This window comes from Peromyscus maniculatus, chromosome 20 (genome assembly GCF_049852395.1).
Source record: "Peromyscus maniculatus bairdii isolate BWxNUB_F1_BW_parent chromosome 20, HU_Pman_BW_mat_3.1, whole genome shotgun sequence".
Classification (NCBI taxonomy): domain Eukaryota; kingdom Metazoa; phylum Chordata; class Mammalia; order Rodentia; family Cricetidae; genus Peromyscus; species Peromyscus maniculatus.
Window position 1 is genome coordinate 70,575,222 of NC_134871.1, and position 26,409 is coordinate 70,601,630.

Genomic DNA, 26,409 nt, shown 5'->3' on the forward strand with positions numbered 1-26,409 from the left:
ATTCCAAGTAGATCTCCAAGATGAGGGATATGTTCCCCGCATGCTTTCAGAGAGGGTGTAGCTTTGGGGAGAATGTCCACATTAATCATGATCTGGGGCCAGAGAAGTTGAGTTGCAGCCTTTTCTAACTAAATGAAAGTCTTTGCTTAGACACAAAATACCATAGTGTGGTCAGGCCTGTGCTTTTGGCCTACCACCTGGAGAGTATATGGCCCTGGACAATCTCTTAAAGCTCTTCACAACTTACTTAAATAAGTAATGACAGGACCTTCCTTCCATTTATAATGGGGTTTCTGTGAGTTAACTTATGTCCAAAGCCTGTTCCCAGGCACAGGTGGGTTGCAAAGTCTTCCAGCTGCTAATGGCCTCTCTTGCTGTGGCTGGGCAAGGCCTCCTCTGTATTATCTCCTCATTTACTAAATCGAGTGCAGACCTTTGCTGGCCAACTGTAGAGGTCCTCATGCACTGGGGTTAAGGGTCACTGCCTCCAGTGGAAGTGGAGGAAGATGAAGGAGGATCACCTTCCTCTTAGCACTGAGTGTGGAGACAGGTGTGAGTGGACCCTGCTTTGTAGACCTGCCAACCTCTAGAAGTCACAAGCTGGGTCTGATGACCATCTGTGTCAGAGGGGAAAGGCAAGTCCTTAGTGGTTCTGTTTGACTTTCTCCAAAATAGGTCAGACTGTTTCTCCTCAGTCTGCTCCAACTACGAATCTGGAGGTGAAAAATGGAGTGAGTTGTGAACACAGTCCTGTGGATCTAAGCAAGGTGAGGGAGCCGTGGCAAGCTGGCTTCTAGGCTAAGGTTGTCTGTAGCGGAGCCCAGTGTCTTCCGACTCTTTCTGGGATCTGGTGAGCGCTGATGTTTCATGATCTTTTCCCCAAGACCAGCGCGGCTTCTGTGGGAAGGGATGCCATCTTGTTAGTGCTTCGCACACACAGCTGGGGAGGTGAGGCTCCTCAGCCTGTCCTTCCAGGTCCAGCGTAGTGAAGACAGACTACTCCCGAGGCTTCACTCACCACCACCCCACTCCCCTTCGTGAGTTGCTTTTTGGTATCTGATGCTCTGCGGTTTCATCTCCTCTTCAAGTATGCAGCTGCCTCCTAAAGCTCCCAGTGTTTCAGACTCTTCTTGGGGGCTGTGACTGCTGTATTGATGAACTAGTCAGGTATTTGAAAAGAGAAATAACATGACCCAGAGCTTCTGAGGCACCGCCTCTCTGAAGAGCATGGTGGATTTAAACTTTGATTCTTGAGGTGGCGCAGTGGATAAAGGTGTTGCTGCTGAATGATCTGAATTCCATCCAGAAACCCACACAGTGCAAGGCGGAACTGACTCTCACAAGGTGTTCTCCGGCTTCCACACATGGGCTGCAGCATATGTAGACACACACATCAGGCGGTGGCGGCGTATGCCTTTAATCCCAGCACTTAGGAGGCAGAGCCAAGCAGATCTCTGTGAGTTCGAGGCCAGCCTGGTCTACACAGAGAAACCCTGTCTTGAAAAACCAAAAAAAAAAAAAGAAAAAAAAGAAAAGAAAAGAAAAGAAAAACAAAAGACACACACTAAATTATATATAATTTATATGTGATATAAATTATGAATAAATATATATCTGTATTCTGTGCGCTCTAGTTCTAGTCAGCTTTCCCTCCCTGAATACTAATTGCTTTTTTACCCCTTTGTTTTTAAGTAGTGGGACTGATGCCTCCATTCAGGGTTTCTGTCGAGATCAAATAAAGCAATGAGACCCTCTGTAACCCTGGGTGGCGCTGCACTGTAAGGTGGGAGGACGTGACTGGCACTGAGGTTGATGCCCTTGTGCACTTTCAGGTGGACCTTCATTTCATGAAAAAAATCCCCACTGGGGCAGAGGCCTCCAATGTCCTGGTTGGAGAGGTGGACACTCTGGACCGGCCCATCGTGGCCTTTGTGAGGCTCTCTCCGGCTGTGCTTCTCTCGGGCCTGACAGAAGTGCCCATCCCCACAAGGTGACTCGGAGATGTCGGCCAGCCCTGGTGCCGGAAGCTAGGGCTGGCTGTTTGGAGAGGGCTATGAAAGCGGGGTGGGGGTGGGACTAGGGGTGGGGGCTGTGACTGTGGAGTACTGCTGGCCTTGGAAAAGGAGCCTAGTGAACAGTGAAGTCCAGCAGGGACCAGTGGCCTGTCACGCCGGGAGGCCTCGGTCTCCCTTTCCCAGTTTGAGAGAGCAGTATCCAGGGAACTGTTTCTAGGCAAAGGTACTGATGTCTTTCCACAGCGCTGGCAGGGCTTGCCTGTTTGTGTGCCCTGAGGTGGTTACGAGGTGATTCAGAGCCCCACTAATTATAGAGAGTGCTCAGATGTCCAGAACACAATTCAGGCTCCTCTCTGGGGCTTGGTCATTTCTACTTCTTATCCTTCCCTTTCCCTATCATTTTCTTATTAGAACAATGAACGGGAATTAGATAACCTGGAATTTACACAACGCTGTAGTGTTTTGAAAAGACATCTTTCTATAGCTAGGAATCGTGTCTATGGTAACTCTAAGAAATCCAGCAGCCACATCATTGAATGATGTATAAATAGCTCCGAATGCTGCTTGGCCATAGCACAGTGATGTCCTGCTGCATGTTAGTACATGCTCTTATTGTGGTGGTGGTGGGGGGAGAGATGCTGTTTAGAGTGGATAAGATGTCACTTCTCTGTCTTTATTTATGTAACTCCCTCTTTTTTGCGTGTTTTGGCAGATTTTTGTTTATCTTACTGGGTCCAGTAGGAAAAGGTCAGCAGTACCATGAGATTGGCAGATCCATGGCCACCATCATGACGGATGAGGTACACGCCACTTCTGCCTTCTATTCACTCATCTCCTAAATATTGAGCATTTACTCTGTTGCAGAAACTGTGTGTGTTGTTGGGGATAAAATAATGACTGTCACAGTGTCTGCTGGGAAGCGTTCCGAGAACTTTTCTGAGAGCCATTCAAGAACAAACCACACCCTCTGGAGACTTTCCTGGCTGTGCCATCTCTTGTTTGTTTATTTATAGACAGGTTCTTAACATGTAGCCCAGGTTGGCCTTGAACACCCAGTGCTGGGATTATAAGCATGTACCACTATGGCCACTTTACTCTTTTAAAGCAGAGAAATCATTTTCTGGGAGAATTATTATTGCCAAGTAGAATGTGTAGACTCATATTTAATGTAACTCATGAAGCCTGAGTTCCCTTTCTAGAGAATATGGTGAATTAAATACAGTGAAGTTATTTGCATAAAGAAATGCTCCTGTTCCTTGGAAAGGAGAATGGTTTGCATGAGGTCAGGATGTGTTCTCGGGCGGTGTCAGGCGGAAGTGTCTGCCCACACCATTGTTCTGGACCTGGTGAGGACTGCTGGACAGTGGGGTTTCCAAGGCAAGAAGCGTGGGCTGAGTTTATGATCTCTCTCTGCTTCTTTCACAGAAGACCTTCATTAGTAAGTCCGTCTAGTTTCAAACATGACTAACAATTTCTGTGTGTCTTGCTCTTTCTCCTGTGGAGATGATAGAATGACTTTAGAGTTGTGTCTTGTCTCCTTGACAGGATCTCACTCTGTAACCCAGCTTGGCCTTCCACTTGCGGTGATCCTCCTGCCGTAGACTTTGGTGTGCTTGGCTTCACAGGCACATACGCTTCCATACAGTGCTTTAGGTTCCTTTTAAAATCCATGTACTTCTTTAAGCACTAAGTTTTATGTCTTAGATGTCCACGCCAGAGATAAAAACCAAGAGGCTGGGTCCATTTATCACTATTCATTGGAGAGTGTTGTAAATAAAATAATTTTGAGTTTTCCTAAGTTTTTTTCCCTCCTGTAGATCTTTCATGATGTGGCTTATAAAGCAAAGGAGCGAGATGACCTCCTGGCCGGGATTGACGAGTTCCTGGACCAGGTGACCGTACTCCCTCCGGGGGAGTGGGACCCGTCCATTAGAATTGAGCCACCCAAAAATGTCCCTTCCCAGGTAACGTATGCATCTAAGCTATTGGTGGGTGCTGTTCCTTCCACAGACAAGCAAAGTTATGTTATGTGTTTGTGCTGAATGTACCGAGACATGTCCCTGTTTGGGAGTTCTTGAATGCCAGACTAGGAATGAAAGATTAGCCTACAATAACAGGTAGGCTCGGATGTGATGAGACGTCATTGTTAACTGGGGGAGGATGTTTAGTCAAACTTGGGGAGGACTGATAGAGAATGTCAGAGGGGAGAGGGAAACTATTTCTTAGAAGTACATTAAATACAAGATAATCAAGTGAGAAAAACACGGCATAATGAAAGAGCAAATAGGCTTCCAGATGGTTCTCTGACATACTGAGAATGGGAAGAGAGCTCCTGTATGTACAGATGAGGCCAGCCATTTCCAGCCATGTAAATTTGGCCTTCTCAGACCTCCCTCTCCCATCCCCCACCCTGTGCTCTTATCTCTACAGAATTAACTGATCTTCTAGGGTAAGATTTTAAAGGACGGTGAGATTATAGGGACGCAGATTTGAAACTGGGATGCAGGTCCTATCTTATTTCTGGAAAGTTCTGTTGAGGAAGTTGTTTTCCATGTGTAAACACACACACCTCCCACCCCCATGAAAGCCAGCTGTGTCAAATCAGAATACATTTGGGAGCCACGAACATTGGAACATTTTTTGACTTTTGGACATAGGAGAAGAGCAAAGACAGACAGACGCTGGCTTGACCCGCTCTGTGGTCTTTTGTCAACAGGAGAAAAGGAAGATGCCCGGGGTTCCAAATGGAAACATCTGCCACGTAGAACCAGAGCCACACGGGGGCCACAGCGGGCCAGAGCTTGAACGGACGGGGCGGTAAGTTCTGAGACGCTGCTCCCTGGCAGCCCCCGTGTTAAGGAATGAGGCACCCTTGTCTGTGGTTGACTTTCAGATGGGACGTCTACTGTACATAGTACGGGTGTGTCTAATATTGTATTCATTCATTCGGGTTTTTTAAACCATTTATTATGTTCTGCCTGTCCTCCAGTCTGTTCTAGATGTTGTTTCCTCTGATGTGAACACAGCCCCTTCCCCTTCCTCATTTCCTGGTGTTGCCCGCTCATCCTTTCTCTCTACTTAGATGCCAGTTCCTCTGGAAAGCCTTCTAGTATTCTCTGTGGCTAAAATGACATACTTCTACAGTACTGATCTTAAACTCCCCTCTTACCTCCCCTTCATTACAGCCCGTATCATGCTTCATTATTACTCCGTGTGTGTGTGTGTGTGTGTGTGTGTGTGTGTGTGTGTGTGTGTGTGTGTGGTGTCCTGCTAGACTCTTGACTCCAAAAAGTCAAATACTGCATTGTGTCCTGGCACTCAGCACAGTGCCCAGTGTCAAGTAGACACACACCATCTGATGAATGAATACTTTCAGCATGGTACCTATGTGCAGCATGGAATGAATAAACAAGGGATGAGTAAATGCTGGGTCGTCATTTTAGGATGAGAAACTCGCTGAGGGCAGGAGGATGGGTATTACATGAGGTGTCCGTGAGGGGAAACCTACAGTTCAGGCTGGTATTTTAGAGACAGTTGTCCAAGGCAGAGGTCCTTTATGGTAGGTGAAGGTAACTAGTCCACAGACTAGGAAGTTCACTTCCCAGGTAGGAGAGAGATTAAGAGGATGACATGAGGCACTGGTGTGGGAGAGGCTGGGACTGGTTCTAGATGTTGTGTTTTGTCTAAGAGGAGCCAGTGGGTGGAGTCCTCAGGGCTGGACGCATTGCGGAGATGATTCTCATGTCATCTCTTTTCTGGAAGCTCAGGTGTTTTTGTTTCATTTTTTAATATAGTGCATGATTTACTTTTCTACTCTTAGAAATTTATGGAGAAGTCAGGAAGGGAACAGAGAAATGGGTGTGGGAATGGCCCTTAATTAGCACTGTCCTGATGGAAGAGTACGTTTTTCTGGTTGAGAGGATCTTTGAAAGTAGCTCCGTTCTGGAGTAGCACAGGCAGAAAGGAGAAGCCTTGCATGGAGTAGCTGTCGCTAAAGGGAGCAGCAGCCTAAGAAAGAGGCGAACTGGTGTCTGGCGGCAGTGAGGGGAGCATCCCGAGAGGCTCCAAGGCTGAGGCAGTGAGGGGAGCATCCCGAGAGGCTCCAAGGCTGAGGCAGTGAGGGGAGCATCCGGAGAGGCTCCAAGGCTGAGGCAGTGAGGGGAGCATCCCGAGAGGCTCCAAGGCTGAGGCAGTGAGGGGAGCATCCGGAGAGGCTCCAAGGCTGAGGCAGTGAGGGGAGCATCCCGAGAGGCTCCAAGGCTGAGGCAGTGAGGGGAGCATCCGGAGAGGCTCCAAGGCTGAGGCTGTCCGGGAGGAGGCAGGGTCTGATAACGTAATGTTTCAATGTTTCAGTGTATCTTTTTGATGTGTAAGTGTATCTGTACCCAGGCATAGTTGAAGCCATGGGGTTGAGGCTGCAAGGTTTTCTCTGAGGAAACAGAACATGAGAATCACGGCTTAAAGTCAGTCCTGCGTGGGGCTTTGGGCCACTGTTAGATTGGATTTCAGCAGGTATAGAATCTTGGAAATTGTATCTGATTTTCCCAAGGAAAACACCCTTATCACAAGCCCAATGATCTTAACTCACAAATGCAAGCAGGATTGGGAGGAGTCTGCATGTTTCACACAGCAAGGACTTCTGGATATGACAATGCTCAGAGAAAGCTATGGCCTAAGCTCTGCTTGGCTGTCCTCTTCCTGAGCTGATGTCATCCTCAGACTACCTAGGGAGGGCAGCAGGACCATGGCCTTCCTGTCACGGTAGCCTCTCAGGCCAGGTGACCCACTACCTCTGTGAGAAATCCCAGTTCCAGGCCAGCTCTGGCCCCTAGACCACTTCTAACTATGTCAGAGGTGACCGTGGACCCTGGATACATAAACGTCTCTGGAGCTTTCTGGACTGCACAGTCACAAAACGCAGTTCTGATTCTCCACACCCTTTGTTGTATAGCTCTGAGTGCAGACGTCTCTTTCTGGATATCATGTCCTAGAACCCTGAGGCCAAACGCGGAGACTTAGGGGCGGTTCCCATGCTGGGTAAGGAGGTGTTTGGAGATGAGATCGAGTGGAGTCTAAGGAACAGGAAGGCAGTGGGAAGCACTCCGCTGTGTTCTATGTTTCCTGACCCTCTGAGCCAGGGTTAAGACCGCGTCGTGAGGCATCCTGATGTTGACTCAGGTGGGCTACCATGTAATGAAACAGGAAGTTTGACTGGATGCTTCCTAGCAACCCAGAAGCTCTACAGTAGGATCCTCTGGGACGGGGCTTTTGGGGTACATTAATATCCCGTATTTGGGGAGCACACTTTGGGGAAGGGTTAATGAAAAAATCCAGAGCTGCTGTCTCGATCCCCCCACACTTCAAACAGGTTTCTTTCAAAGCACACCAGACAAATGGATGGCTGGCCTGTCCCTAAAGCCCTCCAGGGAAGGGTTCCCTAAGTCAGTGGTCCAGAGCCTAGTGACCCTCTCCACGGGTAAGTCTGTTCTTGCATCAAGCTTCAATTCATATCTCTGTGTGCCTCTGCCCCAAACACTGACCATCCAGGACCGTGTTGAAAGGAAAGGAAATTTCAGATATGAAGAGAAGCATCCACGTCTAATTAATGTCTGCATTACGGCCTGATTTTATGCATGAGTGAGGTATGGGGCTGACTCTAAAAGAAGCAATCAGAGTTGGGTGGTGGGCGGTGCACACCTTTAATCCCAGCACTCGGGAAGCAGAGGCAGGCGGATCTCTGTGAGTTTGAAGCCAACCTGGTCTACGGAGTGAGTTCCAGGACAGCCAGAGCTACATAATAGAGAGACCTTATCTCAAAAATAAAAGAAGTAATCAGAAATTATTCATAGTTTTTAGTGATGCTGTTAGTGTGACCCTGGCCTGCCTCTCTCAAGCATCGCTAGGCGGATGTCTTCTGTTTCATAGAACTTGTCTGTTGTTTACCTCCTGTGCCCAGAGGCTGGCCGCTGGGGGAGCGTCTCAAGGAGCCTCAGTGAGCTGCAGAGATTCTTTTCCCTTCAGAGGGAGGTTGTTGGTGAAAGACAGTGGGTTCCTGGTGCAGGACACTGTTGTAGGAGGACCCTGGAACAGTTGTATAATGTCCCAGATTAGTCATGGCCACCGCAGAGGTCCCTGAGGGTCTTTGTATAGAGAGAGCAAGACAAAATGGCACTCTGTTGTCAACAGGCCTTCGGTCCCAACCCAGAGGCTGACCTTTGGTGATGTAGGCTGGCTCCTGAGATAGCTCCTTTGCCTGAGCTGGTTTGTGGTACATACAGATGCTAAAGCAGTCCTGGGGGTGGCTTTCCTGTCCCTTCTTAAGACCACAGCCAGATGGTGATGTTCCTGGTATAAACGGAGGAACAGTGCCACAGCCAGAGGAGACGGGCGAGTGGGAAGTCTCCACCCTGTGTCCTGTCTCACCACACCCCCAGTCCAGGGCTGAGGGGAGCAGGGTTGGCCAGCTTGTCCCCTGGATGTAGGTCCCAACCTCTTCACACTTCCCTAGCTCTTAGGACAAGAGGCAAGGGTCAGCCACACTGCCCTCCATTGAGAAAATGGTTTTGTTGTAGTTTTCTTATGTAGACAATTCTTGTGAAGAAGAGTTAATTATATAATGGTCCCCCAGATACCCACCAGCTGTTACCAACATTTTGTCAATTTTGTTTCATTTATTCCCTCTCACTTGTTTTTATATTTTCTAGATTATTTTAAATTAAATCATCGATATCATTTTGCCTGTAACTACCTCAGTATGTATCTCATTTAATAAGGATTATTATTATTATGCTGATCTCAAGTCTAACAAGATTAACCATCTTTCTTTAAATTATCTAGTGCTCAGCCCAGGTTCATTTTTCTTGAGATTATTAACATCTTTTTGGATTTTATTTGTTGATGTAGGATCCAATCAAAGTTTGCATTTATTAGTTCCTGCCCTAAAACATCCCCTACTCCTTTCCTTCCCCACCCCCCTATGCCATCGATCTGAAGCTAGGTCGCTGTGGCGCCCAGGCTCCACTCTGAGGAACTGACTGGCTGGGGGCAGTGTTCCTCCTTGGTGTGTGTCTTGCTTCTCATTGGCCTCCTCTGTGAGGGCCTGAAGCTGCCGTGGAGTCCTGCTGACTCTCCCCGATAGCCCTTGAACCCACCACCTGCCCTCAGCTCAGTCCACACTGCCTTCACACTGCCGCAGGGTGATGATTCTAGAATGCATGTTGGGTGCTGCTGCTCCACTGTTTAAAATCCGTCAGTAACTTGACATGCTCTGAGGAGTAGGTTCCAGTTCCTTGGAACCATTCACAGCCTCTGTGACTCAGTGTCTCCAGCCTTGTCTTTTCCCCTGTGCTGTTGATCTCTGCTAGCACCTTGAACCCTGGGGTGTCCCAGTGCTGGTCCCTCTGCCTTGTCTGGCTGTCTCCCCGTCCTTCCCGCCGAGTCACTGCTGAGATGCCCCTCCCCAGCCTGTGATACCACAGCAGCCATTGTCCCGCTTTGCCGGTCTCCTGCACTGGGCTGCTGGTCTTGGAGAGCAAGGGCTGTGTTTGTCTTGTTCCATGCTGTGTCTCCAGTGCCTGGCACTGACTGTCTTCTGCTTGGCCAGTGCATGGGTCAGTGGTTCCGCAGAGACTGAGGCAGGGGGCTGCTCAGAGAGGGGATGTGCATGCGTAGTGCTTTATACCTGGGAAATCCTAACAACACTAGTAACCTGGGCTGCTTTTCACGATTCCTCCTAACAGCTTAGAGACTGAAACTGAAGCTCAGGTTTGCCTTCTTGTTAATTATGGATATTGATAAATGGGCAGTGTGCATACCCAAATTAACCTTTTTAATGCTTGGTACATTTTCAGTTTTACCATATGCCATACCCTTGATTATAACAGAGTCTGTCTGTGCAAAGAGACGTGCTTGGGGTGAAGTTGGAGCTGAACTGCAGAGTACATCTGCAGTATTCAGAGGTGTTCTGCCCTGGCTCCTCGGAAGAGGACCGCGTTAGAGGCCTGTCACCCTGTCTCTGCAGGCTGTTTGGGGGCTTGGTGCTGGACGTCAAGCGGAAGGCTCCCTGGTACTGGAGTGACTACCGGGACGCGCTCAGCTTACAGTGTCTGGCCTCCTTCCTCTTCCTGTACTGTGCCTGCATGTCGCCTGTGATCACCTTTGGGGGACTGCTGGGCGAGGCCACTGAAGGACGCATAGTAAGAGCTTTTCGTCATCTCTAATGGCCCAAGACAAGACTTCAAATCTTGTGGTGGCATCCAAGTTCTCAGGGGACACCTTACGTAGTCAGTGCTGAGGAGAACAGGGGTTCTGCCTCCCACGTATATACCTTCTGCTTGTACGTCACTGTTAGCTGGTTGCCTAGGTGAACTGCTCATTTCCCCAAGAATGGGAAATGGATCCACTGATAACATTTGAAAACAAGATTCAGTCACCCTGTGTGATAGGGTGTTGTATGAATGACATTGTGCCTTTATATATCTTTGAATACCGAACTGAGCTGAAGGATAAAACTTAGATGAGGAATCATGGAAGATGGTTTGGGTACCTGAATTGTTAAAGTAGTGTTTGTTTGTGAGAGCTTTAGGCCCTGGGTACCCCCACTCTTGCTTAGAAGCAAATGATTGTCTAGGCACGGAGCCGCTGAGTCGGCGTAGGTAAGGCAGCTCCTGTCTGTGGACGGCCGTGGACTCTGATTTTTTCTCCTCCTCAGAGTGCAATTGAATCCTTGTTTGGAGCGTCCATGACGGGGATTGCTTACTCCTTGTTTGCTGGGCAGCCCCTCACCATCCTGGGGAGCACCGGGCCAGTCCTCGTGTTTGAGAAGATTCTGTTCAAGTTCTGCAAGTAAGACATTGTTTTCCTGACGGTTAATGGACGTGGCTGCCACCTGCCAAAGCTGAGTACCAGCTCCGTACAGGCCCACAGCAGACACAAACCTGAGGGGCCGAGTCTCTGGCCTGCCATCCTCCCACAGTTCGTGTAGCCGCAGGCCTCCTCCTCCCCAGAGCCCTGCTTAGTGTCTCCTCACCATCACTGAAAGTCTTTACATCTTTAGTCTCTTAGATGTGTCAGTTTTGAGATGTGTGTGTATGTATTGTATGTGTACGGGCATTGTGCCTGCGTGCATCGTGTGCACAGTGCCGATGGAGATCAGAGGGGACATTGGAGCCTCTGGAGCTGGAGTTACGTGTGGTTGTGAGCTGGGAATCAAACCCGGGTCCTCTAGAATTGCAGCCAGTGCGCTTAACCATTGGGCCATCTCTCCAGCTATTTATTTTGAGCTAAGGTCTCTGTGTGCAGCCCAGGTGACCTTGTGTTCACATTCTTCTTGCTGTGATCTCCTGAGTGCTGGGTTGCAGGCTGCACGGCCACACCCAATATCCTAACTGACGCAGACTCTCTCCCTTTTATGTTTTAGGACAGTTTTAAATTGGGTCTACTGTCCTTTCTTCTTATTGTTTGTGGATGGTGCTGGGGCCTAGCGATGCTCTGGTTTCCACGCTGGAAGACCCCTTTCCCACGTTGTAGATGCACACGGGACCAGGGCCAGCCTCTTCTTCTCTTTGCACGACCCCCTGCAGTCACACGGTGGTGACGGCAGAGATCCTGCACACACAGTGTTTTCTTCCTTCTCTGTCTTCTGTGTCTTTACCCTGCAAGCAGCTCCTGTGAAGACGTTGAACAGCCGTCCCGGGCTTTGCCGAGGAGTGCAGGGCGCAGCGTGCAGCCTGAGGGACGAGGGGGGGGGGGTTGCAGTGCTGGTGTGGATCCGCTGAGCTGAGTCAGCCACAGTGTCTGTCTGTCCCTCCCTGCCTCCCTTCCGTGTTCGTTCACGAGCTCCGGTGTCTTCCAGGGACTATGCCCTCTCGTACCTCTCCCTGCGAGCCTGCATCGGGCTGTGGACCGCCTTCCTGTGCGTCGTCCTTGTGGCCACGGACGCCAGCTCCCTCGTCTGCTATATCACTCGCTTCACGGAAGAGGCCTTTGCCTCCCTGATCTGCATCATCTTCATCTACGAAGCGATAGAAAAGCTGATTCACCTGGCGGAGACCTACCCCATCCACATGCACAGCCAGCTGGACCACCTTAGCCTCTACTAGTAAGTATGTCTCCTGCCTTTCTTCCTCTTCCTGTTTTTCACTTATAGAATTAGGAACTTCCTGTTTACCAAGGCATGGCAGTCAAGTAATTTACGGTTTCATGTTTGACAGTGTAGCACGTGTATTAAGTAATGCATCTCGATCATGTTCACCCCATCACTTTCCCTCACACTCCCCCGCCTGCCACCTTCCACTGATGCTTTTCTTCTGTCCAACCAGTCTTCCTTCTCCTTTTACATCTTCATGTGTGCGTGTGCGTGTTTGTGTGTGTGTCCCATTGAGTTTGACTGGGGCTGCGTACAGGAGCATGGGTGGTGGGAGTTGTTTACAAGAACACAGCCCTTTGGCCAATGGTTAGACCACTGAAGAAATGGTCGCCCTTTTCTAGCCACCTCCCGTTTTGGTTGGCATAGTCTGTTGTTTGACGCTGTGTTCCCAGTGAGCTGACCTGCACGGTCAGGTCCTCTGTCTCCACTTTGACCTACATCCTAGGTGTGACGGATTGCAGCTGCACACGGCATTCCTGCGTGTCTAATTCTAGAGATTTAAACTCAGGTTCCGGCTCAGCTGCCTTCCGAGCCCTGAGACTGGCTTTTAAAAACAAAAAACTGAGTGTAGTTTTGAGGCTTCCTTCTGGTGAGAGCTGCGTCTTAACCCTGTTATAAAAGGAAGACCTGGCTTCCGGTTGTCCAGATGAAGCCGAAGCGGTGAGAGCAGCTGTCAGCCGCCCACGCTGATGCAAAGCCCGCTGAGGCCGGGGGCAACATGGTGGTCTCACCTGATGAATGAGGGAGGGAGGGAGGAGGGAGGAAGGAGGAGGGGGGGGCAGTGGGGCGGCTGGAGGAGCCAGGAAGTGGCTGTGCAGGGGACTCACTCCAGGAGGGGTGTGGTGGCGGCCTGGGAGGCCGGGATTGAGACTGGAAGGAGTTGTTGAGAACTGCGTGGAGCATCGGGACCTCCTCTCTGCTGATTGACTCATAGCAAGAGCTTAAGAGGTAGAAACCAAACAAGGAACCGCTGGTCTTAATCTGGGCTCATCACATGCCAGGCATAGGTTGTCCACACTGTTTTATCCAAGACCCACATGCTGCCTGGGTTGGACACTTCTTTAGTCATGACCAACTGAAAATTCAGAGTGTGGTTGTGTTGATAAGTTGTCTTCAGCCAATAGGACCCATCTCCAAGATCTGAAGTTTATGAGGAAGAAAGGAGGAAGGCTCCCACAGAGCCCTTAACCTCGTCACTGCTAAGAGCACTTAGCAATTAGCTGGCTGCTTCTGGTTGGGAACGTTTTCCTCTCTCCCTAGCTGCAGGTGCGCGCTCCCGGAGAGTCCCAGCAACCGTACTTTACAGTACTGGAAGGACCGCAACATCATGACTGCAGACGTGAACTGGGCGAACCTGACTGTCAGTGTAAGTGTGGGGCGTGGCCAGAGCCCTCCGTTGTGACCACTGGGGCTACGAAGGACTTCTAGATGGAGGTAGAGTGGCCCTTTGCCGGACCCTGGCATTTAAGCTTGAGCTGGATGTAGTGGCACACACCTGTAATCCTAGCCCTTGGGGGCCCGAGGTGGGAACATTTCGTAAGTTTAAGGCCGTCCAGGATTGATGGAAGAGACCCATCGGGGCCTTGAAAAGGGCCACTTTGATCATGCAAGTAGTGACTGTGTGGCCTGTTACCGATTAGCTCTGTTTTATCATATTGATACACTTACCATTTCTTTGCCTTTATCATGCTAAAATTGCTACATTTTATTGATTTATTGATCTCTGTATCGCCCTTAGTGGCAACAGTTAGCTGATACACATTTCTGGAAGATGAACTCAAGAATCACCTTCTTTTGTTTATTTTGAAAACTGCCTTGGAATTTGTATGAATTTATAAGTTATGGGAAACACTGGTATATTTTTGTGATGGTGTCTCACCTGCAGTAACGGGGGCTTCCCTGAGATCCTTCAGATGACTGCCAGGCTCTGAAGCGCCGCAGTTCCCATCATGTGCCCGTTTCTGTCAGAGTCTCTCCACAGCGCTTAGAGAATCTGCCACTGATGGCAGTGATTGTTTATTGCATTCCTTTGTTTTATATGAACATGCTAGCTGATTCTCATTTTTAAAAAACCTCACAAAAATGAATGTAAGAGTAAACACAAACGCTTAATGAAACCTAAATATTTCTAACTTTTCTTTTCCCTTTCTGAAATCCTCTCATACTTTCAGGAAAAGGAAAGCTGCCCCTTTCCTTTCTCCCACATATGCCCCGTCCTGTGACTTGGGGACATGTGAGGATAAGATTATGTGGGGACAGTGACAGATCCAGGCTTTGTGGAGCTTGAAGAATATTCAACTTTCAAAGGGTCTCTATATTACAAATAATATCAACCTCTAAGTTCTTCGCAGAGCCTCAGAAGAAGTGTTTGTTTTGAATAGTTCTAACCTCATGCCTAAGTGTATTGGTTAGGACCACCAGTGTTCCTGACAGGGACCTGCTAGTGAGGACCCTAGCTGCATGGTGGTCAAGTGGGTAGTGCTGGAGGCCTGTGCTTCCCGCAGCCGTGGCATGGCAGTGCGTGGTGACCTCAGGAAGCAGCTGTTTGTTCCTGTGTGCCCGCCTTTTGTAACCCAGAATTGTTGTTCCTCCAGGAATGCCAGTACATGCATGGAGAGTTCATAGGATCGTCGTGTGGTCATCATGGACCCTACACTCCCGACGTGCTCTTCTGGTCCTGCATCCTCTTCTTCACCACCTTCATCCTCTCCAGCACCTTAAAGACATTTAAGACGAGCCGCTATTTCCCGACCAGAGTAGGTAGCTGCTCCTGTGTTACTTTTGTGTTAGGAGTCTGCTGTAGAGATTGGCAGCATGAAGGGCGCCAGCTGTCCTGAGGAGCTGCATGGTGGCAGGCATCTTGGCAGCCTCTTTCTCAGCTCCATGGTATGGAATGAGGATGCTTAAAACCTTTTTGATTGAAAAGGGCCAGGTAAGTTGAAGGTGGTGGTGATGTCCTCTGAAGGTTGCGTCTCTCCAGAATGCTGTTGAAGTTCGTGTCTGGGATTCTGAGAGACTTGGGATGTAAAACTCTAGAGCAGGCTTGCTGGAGAGGTTGGCTTTATGTGCTTTAAAGGACCCCAAAGCCCCTTCCAAGGCATGGTTCCCGCCATAGATTACGAACTCCCTGGCTGCAGGAACCAGTCTGTCCCTGGCTTGGATTCCTTTCCTGACCATCTGAAGCCTCAAGAGCTATTGTTTATGTCATGAGCAGGGTCTCTGCCAGTTCAGACAGCAGAATTAGAAGCCTGAGTTTGAGCAGCTGTGTGGGCCATGGCTTCTGTGAGGTCTCTCCTTCAGGCAAATCCACACACCAGACTACTTGAATTTATGGGTGGAGGGCTCGGTTGGTTACTTACCATCTACATATCCATAGCTGAAATCCATCCCTAGGCCTTAGCGAGTCCGCAGCGTGGCTGAGGGAAGCAGATAATAAATGAGCTCATGTCCGTTTCCTGTCCGGACAAATAGTTAACCTGGGTGAGTGCCGTGGGGGACACAGAGTTAAAGACATCTGCAGGGCCAGGGAGGCGCTCAGTGGGTAAAGACTCCGCTGCCAAGCCTGATGACCTGAGTTCGATCCCTGGGACCCACACGGTGGAGAGAACAACTTCTGTCTCCGTGCGCGTCATGGTGTGTGTACATATACACAGAATGAATAAGCAAATAAAGAGTTTTAAAAGTAATTCAAAAGTAGTGTCATCCAGTGGATATGAAGGGGAAGTCCGGGGGGCAGTTGGTCCCATCTACCTGGAAAGTCAGTGCCGTAGGAATTCAGAGGAAGAAGGAAGATGTGGTCCTGGGGGGTTCAGGGTTGTTTCATGGTGCAGGTGTGGGGATGAGTCTTCAGAGACTCCGTAGAACAGTCGGGGATTAACAAAACCCTGGAGAGGGTGCTGCTCGTCTGAGACATCAAAGCAAAGTTAGCAGGGATGCTGTGGGCGGCCAGGATGTCTTTACCTCCTCCCTGTGGGAGGCTGAGACCAGGGTGCTTGTCCCTATCTTTTATTAAAACTCAACTTACCTCTAAAATGGGGTGGTTGTAGATGTAACCAACCATCTTATTAAATAAGAAACACAGAACCAATGCAAAGAAGAAAGCCAAGAGGTCAGCACATCCTTAAAGTATATAGGCTGATTTAATTCTGTAGTTTTTTCTATTATCCAATGTCTCTCTGCAGCTGTTGTTCCTTTCTCATTAGCATTGAGAAAATTCAAAGTTAATAGAGCATTATGTAGTCTGTTTCTGGGGTTTTTTGTTAACCCTTTCTGTTTATTTAGCACATCCTTTAGAGTTCTGTTTGATCTTTCTATAACTGCTTGACCTGTAGGATTGTGTGGTATGCCTGTAATATGCTTTATATTGAAATAAGCAAAAAACTGTTTCATTTTACTAGAGACATATGATGGAGCATTGTCAGTTTTGATTTGTGTAGGTATACCCATGATGGCCATAACTTCTAGCAAATGAGTGATTACAGAATCAGCTTTTTCAGAACTCAAAGCAGTTGCCCATTGAAATCCTGAATAAGTATCGATAGTGTGGTGTACATATTTCAGTTTTCCAAATTCTGCAAAGTGAAACATGTCCATCTGCCAGATTTCATTCCTCTGAGTACCCTTTTGGGTTACACCCTGCTGGTAATGTCATTTGATTGTAGAAGGAACAAGTAGGACATTTCTTTACTATTTCTTTGGATTGTTGCCAAGTTATGGAAAAATCCTTTTTTAAACCTTTACTATCGACATGATGTTTTTTATGAAATTCTGAGGCCTCCAGCACATTTCCTATCAATAATTTATCAATCTCATGATTGCCTTGTGCTAGAGGCCTTAAAAGTTCTTATTAATAAAACCAAACCTGAGCCAGGTATTGGGGTGAACTGGAAGATCAGAGAACCAGAACAAGCCACAGGTGGTCCTCTTGGGACAGGCCTTAAAATGGATGGGAATACATGTGCACACACACATGCACACATAAGCACATGTATACATATACACACACACCACATACACATGCACACACACACATAAGCACATGTATGCATATACACACACCACACACACATGTGTAGATGTAACTAACCGTCTTATTAAATAAGAAACACAGAAACAATGTAAAAGAGAAAGCCGAGAGGTCAGAGCTCAGAGCTAAAATCTCACCCTTCCGCCTGCGGTGTCCCAGCTTCCCGAAAAGAGACCTATTTCCTGTCTGTTCGTCTATTTATAGTATTTTGTTCTGCCTTCTCATTGGTTGTAAACCCAAACATGTGACTGCCTCGTCACTGTCTGAATGTACAGCCCCCTAGGTCTTAAAGGCATATGTCTCCAATGCTGGCTGTATCCCTGAACACACAGAGATCTATGGGATGAAAGGCGTGTGCCACCACCGCCACACTCTTGCTATGGCTCTAATAGCTCTGACCCCAGGGCAACTTTATTTATTAACATACATTCAAAATCACATTTCAGTACAATTAGATTAGCACCACATTTCCCCTTTTCTATTTTAATAAAAAGAAAAAAAAGCAAAAGGTTATAACTAACAAAAGAAAAATATACAAAAGTACAATAACTATATACAATATATACAAGTAATAAATACCTAACCAGGTATTTGGCAAATCAGAGAAATAATTCCATTATCTATCCTATTTTGGTAAATCTAAGATGTATCTAATGCACTTTCTATCCTAATTAATTTTCAACTATAACTAACTAATCTTCAACCATAACTAACTAATCTTCAACTCCCTCAGAGACCCAAGAAGGGAATAATATTAGCTAACAAAAATAAAAACAGGAAGTGCATGCAAGCAACTTCCAAAAAATTTGTGAGTTGACAGAAACAGCCAGCTGCCTGGGCAGTCACCTGAGGTTTCTCCGCAGTGTTGGGGCATCATCTTCAGCCTATAGGCTTAGTGTATCTGACAGACTCATTTGTGATGTAGGATGTACACAAGGTCAACAGTTCAACCTCACATTGGGTGAGAGCAGTCCACGTACCAGAAACACCTGAATTCCACTAGTGTCCTGTCATGATTCAGGATTTTAAATTCTGGAAATTGTTGACAGTTTTTTAATTCAGCTGTTCATTCTTCTTGGCTGTGTATATATGGCTTCATCTCAGCATCCCCTTCTTCTCCACATCCCTCTATTAAATGCTAGTCTACTTTCAAGAGGCATGAGCTTTTAGCTGCTGTTCCATTGCACAACAGAAGCCATCGGCCCTCTGCCTGTTAAGCTGCCTTCGAAGAAAAGGGCACCGTACCTTTTCCGGATGCGAAGGCCACTTCAGGGATGGGGCCATATTGTCCTGGCCTCAGAAGATGCCTTTTGATAAAGCCATAACCACACTTGTTTTGGCAAGAATCAGTAGTCCCTTGTTTCGTGTTCTGTCTGTCCATTTTGTCCTGTTGATTCGAGGATACTTTGTTGTCCAGTGGCTAACTTTTGCCACAATGAAAGTTGACTCCATATGCAGTTTCTTCAATGCCCATATTTTCTCTGAAGTAGATTGGTACTGCCAGGAGCCGACATGTCTCAAAAAAGAAAAATTTTCTAAGTTATTAAAACATTTTAAATGCCATATTCTGTAGATCTCTGAAGGGTTTGAAGATGACCTGTCTAAAACATCTCTGCTCAATTTTTAAAACATATCTAATATGACTACAAGTTCTATTGTAATGTCTAACTACTAACTTTCATTTCTTTATATCCTAATAGTTGGTAATAATAACATTCAAGGATCAGAAATTTGCAATATATTGTTAAATGAATGGTATGAATACAATTAGAAATATACATATAGCATTTTCTAACAATATCAGTTTCAAATTTGTATAGAATATAAAACAATTCAATCCAATGTAAAGTATTTAAAATTAGTAATTGTCTTTTTCTTTTCTTTCTTTCTTTCTTTTTTTTTTTAAACAAGAACCTTAAATCTAATCTCTTCTGCTTAGCCTTTTTCCTAACCCTTGACAATAACTTGTAACCAACCCCCCTGAATACTGAAAATTATCCCAGATCCAAAACCCATTAACAAGACCAAAAAACCACCCACCCCACACCACCTCTTTGGGAATGTGGGCGTCGTACTCTTAAAATTGCTTCCTGCTGGGTATGGGCGAAGTTTTCTTTATCCTGAAAGAAAAATTTTAGGTTAATTGTCAAATTCTAGGAAAGGTAACTATATCCTTCATTGTCCAGCCTGTGTATAATGCCAAAGTTCAGGGTTTATCTCAAGTCCTTATTCAAGTAGTCTTTGAGACTGGATCATCTCAGCTAGTCATCTCAAAATTGCTTTGAACACCTTATAGTTCAAAGCTGATCTGTGGATGATGTTTGTCAGCTTAATGATATTATTATTGTCCACGTGGAATTGTTGTTGTTGTGGGGCCCCATCTTCTTTCTGGAGACTTCAGTTGATGTTAGGCCTGGCCGTGATTTCCTGCAGAAAACTGATAAGAGACTCGAACACAAAAACATATATATGCAGCTAGCCTTTTTTCTAGAATTAGTTAGTACTCTATATGACCATTCATATCTTAACAAAGTTTAAAATGTATATATATATATTAATCTTGTAAATTTTGATATAAAATTTATACTTTAAGAAAAGTTTAAAGAATCAGAATAGAATCAAAAGAGTTGAGATTAGTAATAGAATAGTCCCTTAATTAATTTTGCCTTTGTCCTGTACCATAGCAGAAGATGGCTCTTTTATTCTGGCATGATACAGGGAGTTTGCATTTTCCTTTTAACAACATGCTTGAGTTTAAAGAAGGAGAAAGCCATTCTCCAACTCCAAAGTCAGCTTTAAATTTTAATTGAACTGGGACTATTAGAAGACCAATAGTGTTAAGTCTTTAGAGAAAAGCAGAGACAAACATTTAGGAAGACATAAAATTTTTTAGATAATATATACCCATACACCGTTTCACTTTGTTTCTTGGGATAGATGATTTGTCCCTTTTCTTCAGTTGTCTCATTTGTCCATTGTTCTTCAAATTCCTTAATCTTCATTCTCCTAAAAGACAAAAACAAAAACCTTTCCCCAAGACTAATTTTGAGGATGTTTCCTTTTGACAAGTTATTATCTGATTAAATGAAAAGGCATGTGTTATTGATACAAGTTAGTTTAAATTGGATGTTCATGCTGGTTGATGAACTATCACCTCCTCTAATTAAGAGGTCTCTCTTGTTGAAATCGAACCTTTATCAATTTTGATGGTACCCACAGCTTATCTTCTCCTGTAGAAACAAAAGCAAAACCTCGTCCCCAATGTAATACATACCCTGGTTTCCATTCTGAGGTCAGCACATCCTTAAAGTATATAGGCTGATTTAATTCTGTAGTTTTTTCTATTATCCAATGTCTCTCTGCAGCTGTTGTTCCTTTCTCATTGGCATTCAGAAAATTCAAAGTTAGAAGAGCATTATGCAGTCTATTTCTGGGGGTTTTTGTTACCCATTTCTGTTTATTTAGCATATCCTTTAGAGTTCTGTTTGATCTTTCTATAACTGCTTGACCTGTAGGATTATGTGGTATGCCTGTAATATGCTTTATATTGTAATAAGCAAAAAACTGTTTCATTTTAACAGAGACATATGCTGGAGCATTCTCAGTTTTGATTTGTGCAGGTATACCCATGATGGCCATAACTTCTAGCAAATGAGTGATTACAGAATCAGCTTTTTCAGAACTCAAAGCAGTTGCCCATTGAAATCCTGAATAAGTATCAATAGTGTGGTGTACATATTTCAATTTTCCAAATTCTGCAAAGTGAAACACGTCCATCTGCCAGATTTCATTTCTCTGAGTACCCTTTGGGTTACATCCTGCTGGTAATGGCGTTTGATTGTAGAAGGAACAAGTAGGACATTTCTTTACTATTTCTTTGGCTTGTTGCCAGGTTATGGAAAAATCCTTTTTTAAACCTTTACTATTGACGTGATGTTTTTTATGAAATTCTGAGGCTTCCAGCACATTTCCTATCAATAATTTATCAATCTCACCATTGCCTTGTGCTAGAAGGCCTGGCAGACCAGTATGGGATCGAATGTGAGTTATATATAAAGGATGATTCCTTTTCCTGATTGTATCTTGTAATTGAATAAATAGTGAAGTTAATTCTGAAGCATCAGGGATAAATTCTGCAGTCTCAATATTTAACACCACTCTTTCAGCATACTGAGAGTCAGTTACTATGTTGAGAGGTTCTGAAAAATCCATTAATACCAACAGAATAGCATACAATTCTGATTTTTGAACTGAATTATACGGACTTTGAACCACTTTACTTAAATTTTCTGATTTGTAACCTGCCTTTCCTTCTTTGTTGGCATCTGTATAAAATGTACAAACTCCAGATATGGGTTTTTGCCGTACAATTCGAGGCAAGATCCAATCAGCTCTCTTTATAAGATCAATTCTATGGCTTTTGGGATATTTGCTGTTAATTTCTCCCAAAAAATTACTGCAAGCTCTTTGCCAAGGTTCACTTTCTGTCCATAATTTTTCAATGTCCTCCTTAGTTAATGGTACGACAATTTCTGCTGGGTCTATGCCTGCTAATTGACGAAGTCTCAATTTTCCTTTGTAAATCAAGTCAGAGATTTTTTCCACATAAGTTTTTAATTTTTTATTTGGTTTATTTGGTAAAAATATCCATTCCAATATAATATCTTCCCTCTGCATTAATATTCCAATAGGAGAACGCCTAGAAGGTAAAATAACCAAAATGCAATCCAGCTTTGGATCAATACGATCCACGTGTCCTTCATGCACTTTCTTTTCTACCAAGGCTAATTCTTTCTCAGCTTCAGGTGATAATTCTCTTGGACTATTTAAGTCCTTATCACCTTCTAAGGTTCTGAACAAATTAGTCAGTTCATCAATTTTTACCCCAACAATAGTTCGTAGATGAGAAATATCTCCAAATAATCTTTGAAAGTCATTAAGAGTCTGTAGTCTATCTCTCCGAATTTGCACCTTTTGGGGTCTAATTTTTTGTAGCTCTATTTTATATCCTAAATAATTAATAGAATCTCCTCTTTGTATCTTTTCAGGAGCAATTTGTAATCCCCAGCAAGGCAAAATTTTCTTTACTTCTTCAAATATTATTTCTAAAGTATCTGCATTTGTGTCAGCTAGTAAAATATCGTCCATATAATGATAAATTATAGATTTAGGAAATTTTTTTACGTATTACTTCCAATGGCTGTTGTACAAAATATTGGCACAGAGTTGGGCTATTCAACATTCCCTGAGGGAGGACCCTCCATTGAAATCTTTTAACCGGTTGAGAATTATTATAAGTAGGCATTGTAAAAGCAAATCTTTCTCTGTCTTTTTCTTGTAAGGGTATTGAAAAGAAACAGTCTTTTAAATCAATAACTATGAGAGGCCATCCTTTTGGTAACAGAGTAGGCAAAGGCATCCCAGATTGTAGAGAGCCCATTGGCTGAATTACTTTGTTAATTGCTCTAAGGTCTGTTACCATTCTCCATTTACCAGATTTCTTTTTAATAACAAATACAGGAGAATTCCAAGGGCTGGTTGATTCTTCAATATGCTGAGCATTTAACTGTTCTTCTACCAGCTCTTCTAAAGCCTGGAGTTTCTCTGTTGTTAAAGGCCATTGCTGGACCCATACAGGCTTGTCTGTTAACCATTTTAAAGGTAGAGCTGTTGGTGTCTTTGGAAGATCATCAGTTATTGTGCCCTGTTCTTGTATAATATGGATGGCTGGTGACCACTCATTAGAACAATATCTTCTAATATTTCTCTCAGTAACATGTGTTAGTTTATGATTTGTTTCTGAGATTGGAGGGATTTTAATCTGAGTATTCCATTGTTGCAACAAGTCTCGACCCCACAGGTTCATAGTTATGTTAGCCACATATGGTTTTAATTTTCCTCTCTGTCCTTCTGGACCTATACATTCGAGCCATCTTGCACTCTGTTTCACCTGAGATAATGTCCCAATTCCTAACAGTTGAACGTTTACCTCCTGAAGAGGCCAAGTTGGATGCCAAAATTCTGGTGCAATTATGGTAACGTCCGCACCTGTGTCTACCAGACCAGACAACAAAACACCATTTATTTTTATTGTTAATTTTGGTCTTTGTTCATTAATAGAAGTTTGCCAAAAAATTTTCTTTATGTTTTCTCCTGAATTTGCTATTCTCTCTGTTTCATCATCCTGACCAGCATGATTTATTCCAATAGGCATTTGGTTATCTAATCGCTCAGAGTAGGGATTTCCTCTATGGCTGCAGGAAAGGTTTGAACTGGATTTGCAACCAGGGTCTGTGTGAGGCCCCTCTGGGAGTTTCCCGAAGACTGAGGCAAAGGATTACCCTGTCTGTCCTTTGTTGATCTACATTCGTTGGTCCAGTGTTTTCCCTTACCACACCTTCTGCATACTCCAGAACGAAGGGGCATTCTGTTACCATTGTTCCTTGAAGAAACATTTTTTCTAGGAATGACCTGTCTACAGTCCCTTTTCAAATGTCCTTGCTTTCCACATCCAAAACATCTAACACTCCTCAAACCTTTTGAAATTACTTCTCCTACCCACGTATCATCATGCTCATCAGCCTCAACATTAATTGTTTCTCTAATCCAATCTTCCATAGGTGCAGATCTTGCCCTTAATGGCCTGATTATTCTTTTGCATGCTGCATTTGCATTCTCAAAGGCCAAAGATTCAATTATTGCCTTACCAGCTTCTGAATCCGAGACCATTCTCTTTACTGCTGAAGCCAGTCTTTGTAAAAAATCTGTAAAAGACTCTTTTGGGCCTTGCATCACCTTTGTAAATGACTCAGATTTTTTTCCTGGTTCCTCAACTCTGTCCCATGCATTCAAGGCTGCCGTTCGACATAAAATTAGGGTTTGGACATCATATAAACATTGTGTTTGTACTGAAGCATATTGGCCTTCTCCAGTAAGCTGATCCTGGCAAACTTGTATTCCTTTATCTCTCCATTGTTTTTCTATGTTTTTAGCCTCCTCCTTAAACCAAGTCAGAAATTGAAGTGTCTGGCTGGGTTCCAGAACACCTTGTGCAAGGTCCCGCCAGTCCTGTGGTACTATCCTATTATATGTTGACCAAGAGTTTAACATTTGCTTTACATATGGGGAATGCATGCCATAAGATACTATTGCCTCCTTAAACCTTTTTAAATCCAACATTTCAATTGGAGCCCAAATATTTTGTGTAGCCATTTGATCAGGCATCTGCTGTACGGTTACAGGATAAATTAAGGGTGACTGTGTGAAAACAGGCTTTCTTTCTGCAACCTTATGATCCAGACTTGAAACAACTTCACTGTTAGTTTCTTCTATCTGAATTTTTGCAGGTTTAACAAGTTCTTCTAAAGCTGTTATCCTGGCACTTAAATTGACTATCTTTTTAAATATTAAAATGAGGATTAGCATAGTGATAAGGTGCATAATTCCACCAATACTAATATTATATAGTTGTTCCATTGTCAGACTGCCTAAAATTTCGAACAAAAACCAATTTTCTTCCAATGTACACATAAAACCCATTTTTTTAAAATGTGGAAAAAAATTCTCTTTTAGATAGTTTCCTTTAAAATATCTGATATGTTATGACTCACCAAATCTGCGTAGAACAGTAGAAATCCGAGGGGATTTTCAAAACAGCCACCTAGTGTCCCAGGTGTAAATCCAAAGAGAAAGAGAGAGAGAGAGAGAGAGAGAGAGAGAGAGAGAGAGAGAGAGAGAGAGAGAGAGAGAACACAAGAAAGCGTAGCTGGCTAAAGTTTAAATGCAGCCACGTGTTCCCTCTTGTGCCGAGTCAAGGCTTGGGTCTGGCTTCCTTAAGCTCCGACCATGTGCGTTGGCTTTACAGGCAGGGCCCTGTTCGGCAGGGCAGGTCTGAGTTGTTTGTAGCACCGGCTTTAAGCAAGCAGCTCACCGATAGTCCAGCCTGAGGTCAAGCAGCCCTAGACCCAGGCTAAGAAGCCGACCGCCGCCTGCCGCCCCCTGCCCTGCCGCCTGCCGCTGGCCGCCGCCGGCCGCCTGCCACCAAGCCAAGCGGTTTTTAATGGATTCTTGTCACGTTGGGTGCCAGATGTAGATGTAACTAACCGTCTTATTAAATAAGAAACACAGAAACAATGTAAAAGAGAAAGCCGAGAGGTCAGAGCTCAGAGCTAAAATCTCACCCTTCTGCCTGCGGTGTCCCAGCTTCCCGAAAAGAGACCTATTTCCTGTCTGTTCATCTATTTATAGTATTTTGTTCTGCCTTCTCATTGGTTGTAAACCCAAACATGTGACTGCCTCGTCACTATCTGAATGTACAGCCCCCTAGGTCTTAAAGGCATATGTCTCCAATGCTGGCTGTATCCCTGAACACACAGAGATCTATGGGATTAAAGGCGTGTGCCACCACCGCCACACTCTTGCTATGGCTCTAATAGCTCTGACCCCCGGGCAACTTTATTTATTAACATACATTCAAAATCACATTTCAGTACAATTAGATTGCCACCACACACATGCACACACATACAAAGCACACACACATGTACACACACAATACACAAGCTACACACTACACACACAAACACACACACACACACACACACACAGAGGAAATAAGCACTATTAAAAAAATACAGCAGGAAAGAGGTGCTGGGGGCAGTGGCGGTTTTCAGTAGGACCGTCGGGTGTCAGCAGTGCTGAGGGGGCTTGTCCTGCATGGCCCCTAGCGTGAGGAGTTTCAGTTAAAGCCAGTCCTTGGCTACACCACAGAAAGAATTTCAGACAAGCCGGAGTGAAGAAGATCGGAGAGTTTACGTAACGTGTTTAGACAGGGTCATGTAGGGAAAGGACATACACACTGAAGACATGCAGAGTCACACTTCAGGCTTTTAGAAGCGTATATATGATTTTGTGTTTTTCTAATTACTATGTGCTGAGTACTAATTCTAGTTACTAATACTAAGTACCATTCTAGTTACTATGCTCATAGGATGTCATTTACAGCAAGGTTTGAGGACTGAACTTAGAAATTAAGTAAGAACGCATTCTGTCTCTGGGAGCTGGCTTCATCAGCAGCGTGCTGGCCTTGTGAACATGAGGCGGCGGTGGGAAAAATCACAAACCCAGGGAAGAAGTCCTGGTGTCATGGCACACATGTGTGATTCTAGTTGTAGGGAGGGAGACTGGTCTCTGGGACTTGCTGGCTGCCACTCTGGCCTCAT

The 26,409-nt window shown here is 45.1% G+C and overlaps 1 protein-coding gene across 5 annotated transcripts in view; it reads left to right on the forward strand.

The window, feature by feature from the left end:
* Positions 1-26,409, forward strand: part of Slc4a8 (solute carrier family 4 member 8) — an 80,240-nt gene that overhangs the window by 33,573 nt on the left and 20,258 nt on the right. For 2 of the 5 annotated variants that reach the window (XM_016000440.3, XM_076556856.1), the window contains exons 7-16: positions 676-767; positions 1,833-1,990; positions 2,728-2,815; positions 3,833-3,979; positions 4,732-4,832; positions 10,036-10,210; positions 10,726-10,859; positions 11,869-12,114; positions 13,423-13,528; positions 14,757-14,918. In XM_016000440.3, the coding sequence (XP_015855926.1) occupies positions 676-767; positions 1,833-1,990; positions 2,728-2,815; positions 3,833-3,979; positions 4,732-4,832; positions 10,036-10,210; positions 10,726-10,859; positions 11,869-12,114; positions 13,423-13,528; positions 14,757-14,918 (1,409 nt within the window). The other 3 variants (XM_076556858.1, XM_076556857.1, XM_076556859.1) reach the window with 3 other exon arrangements.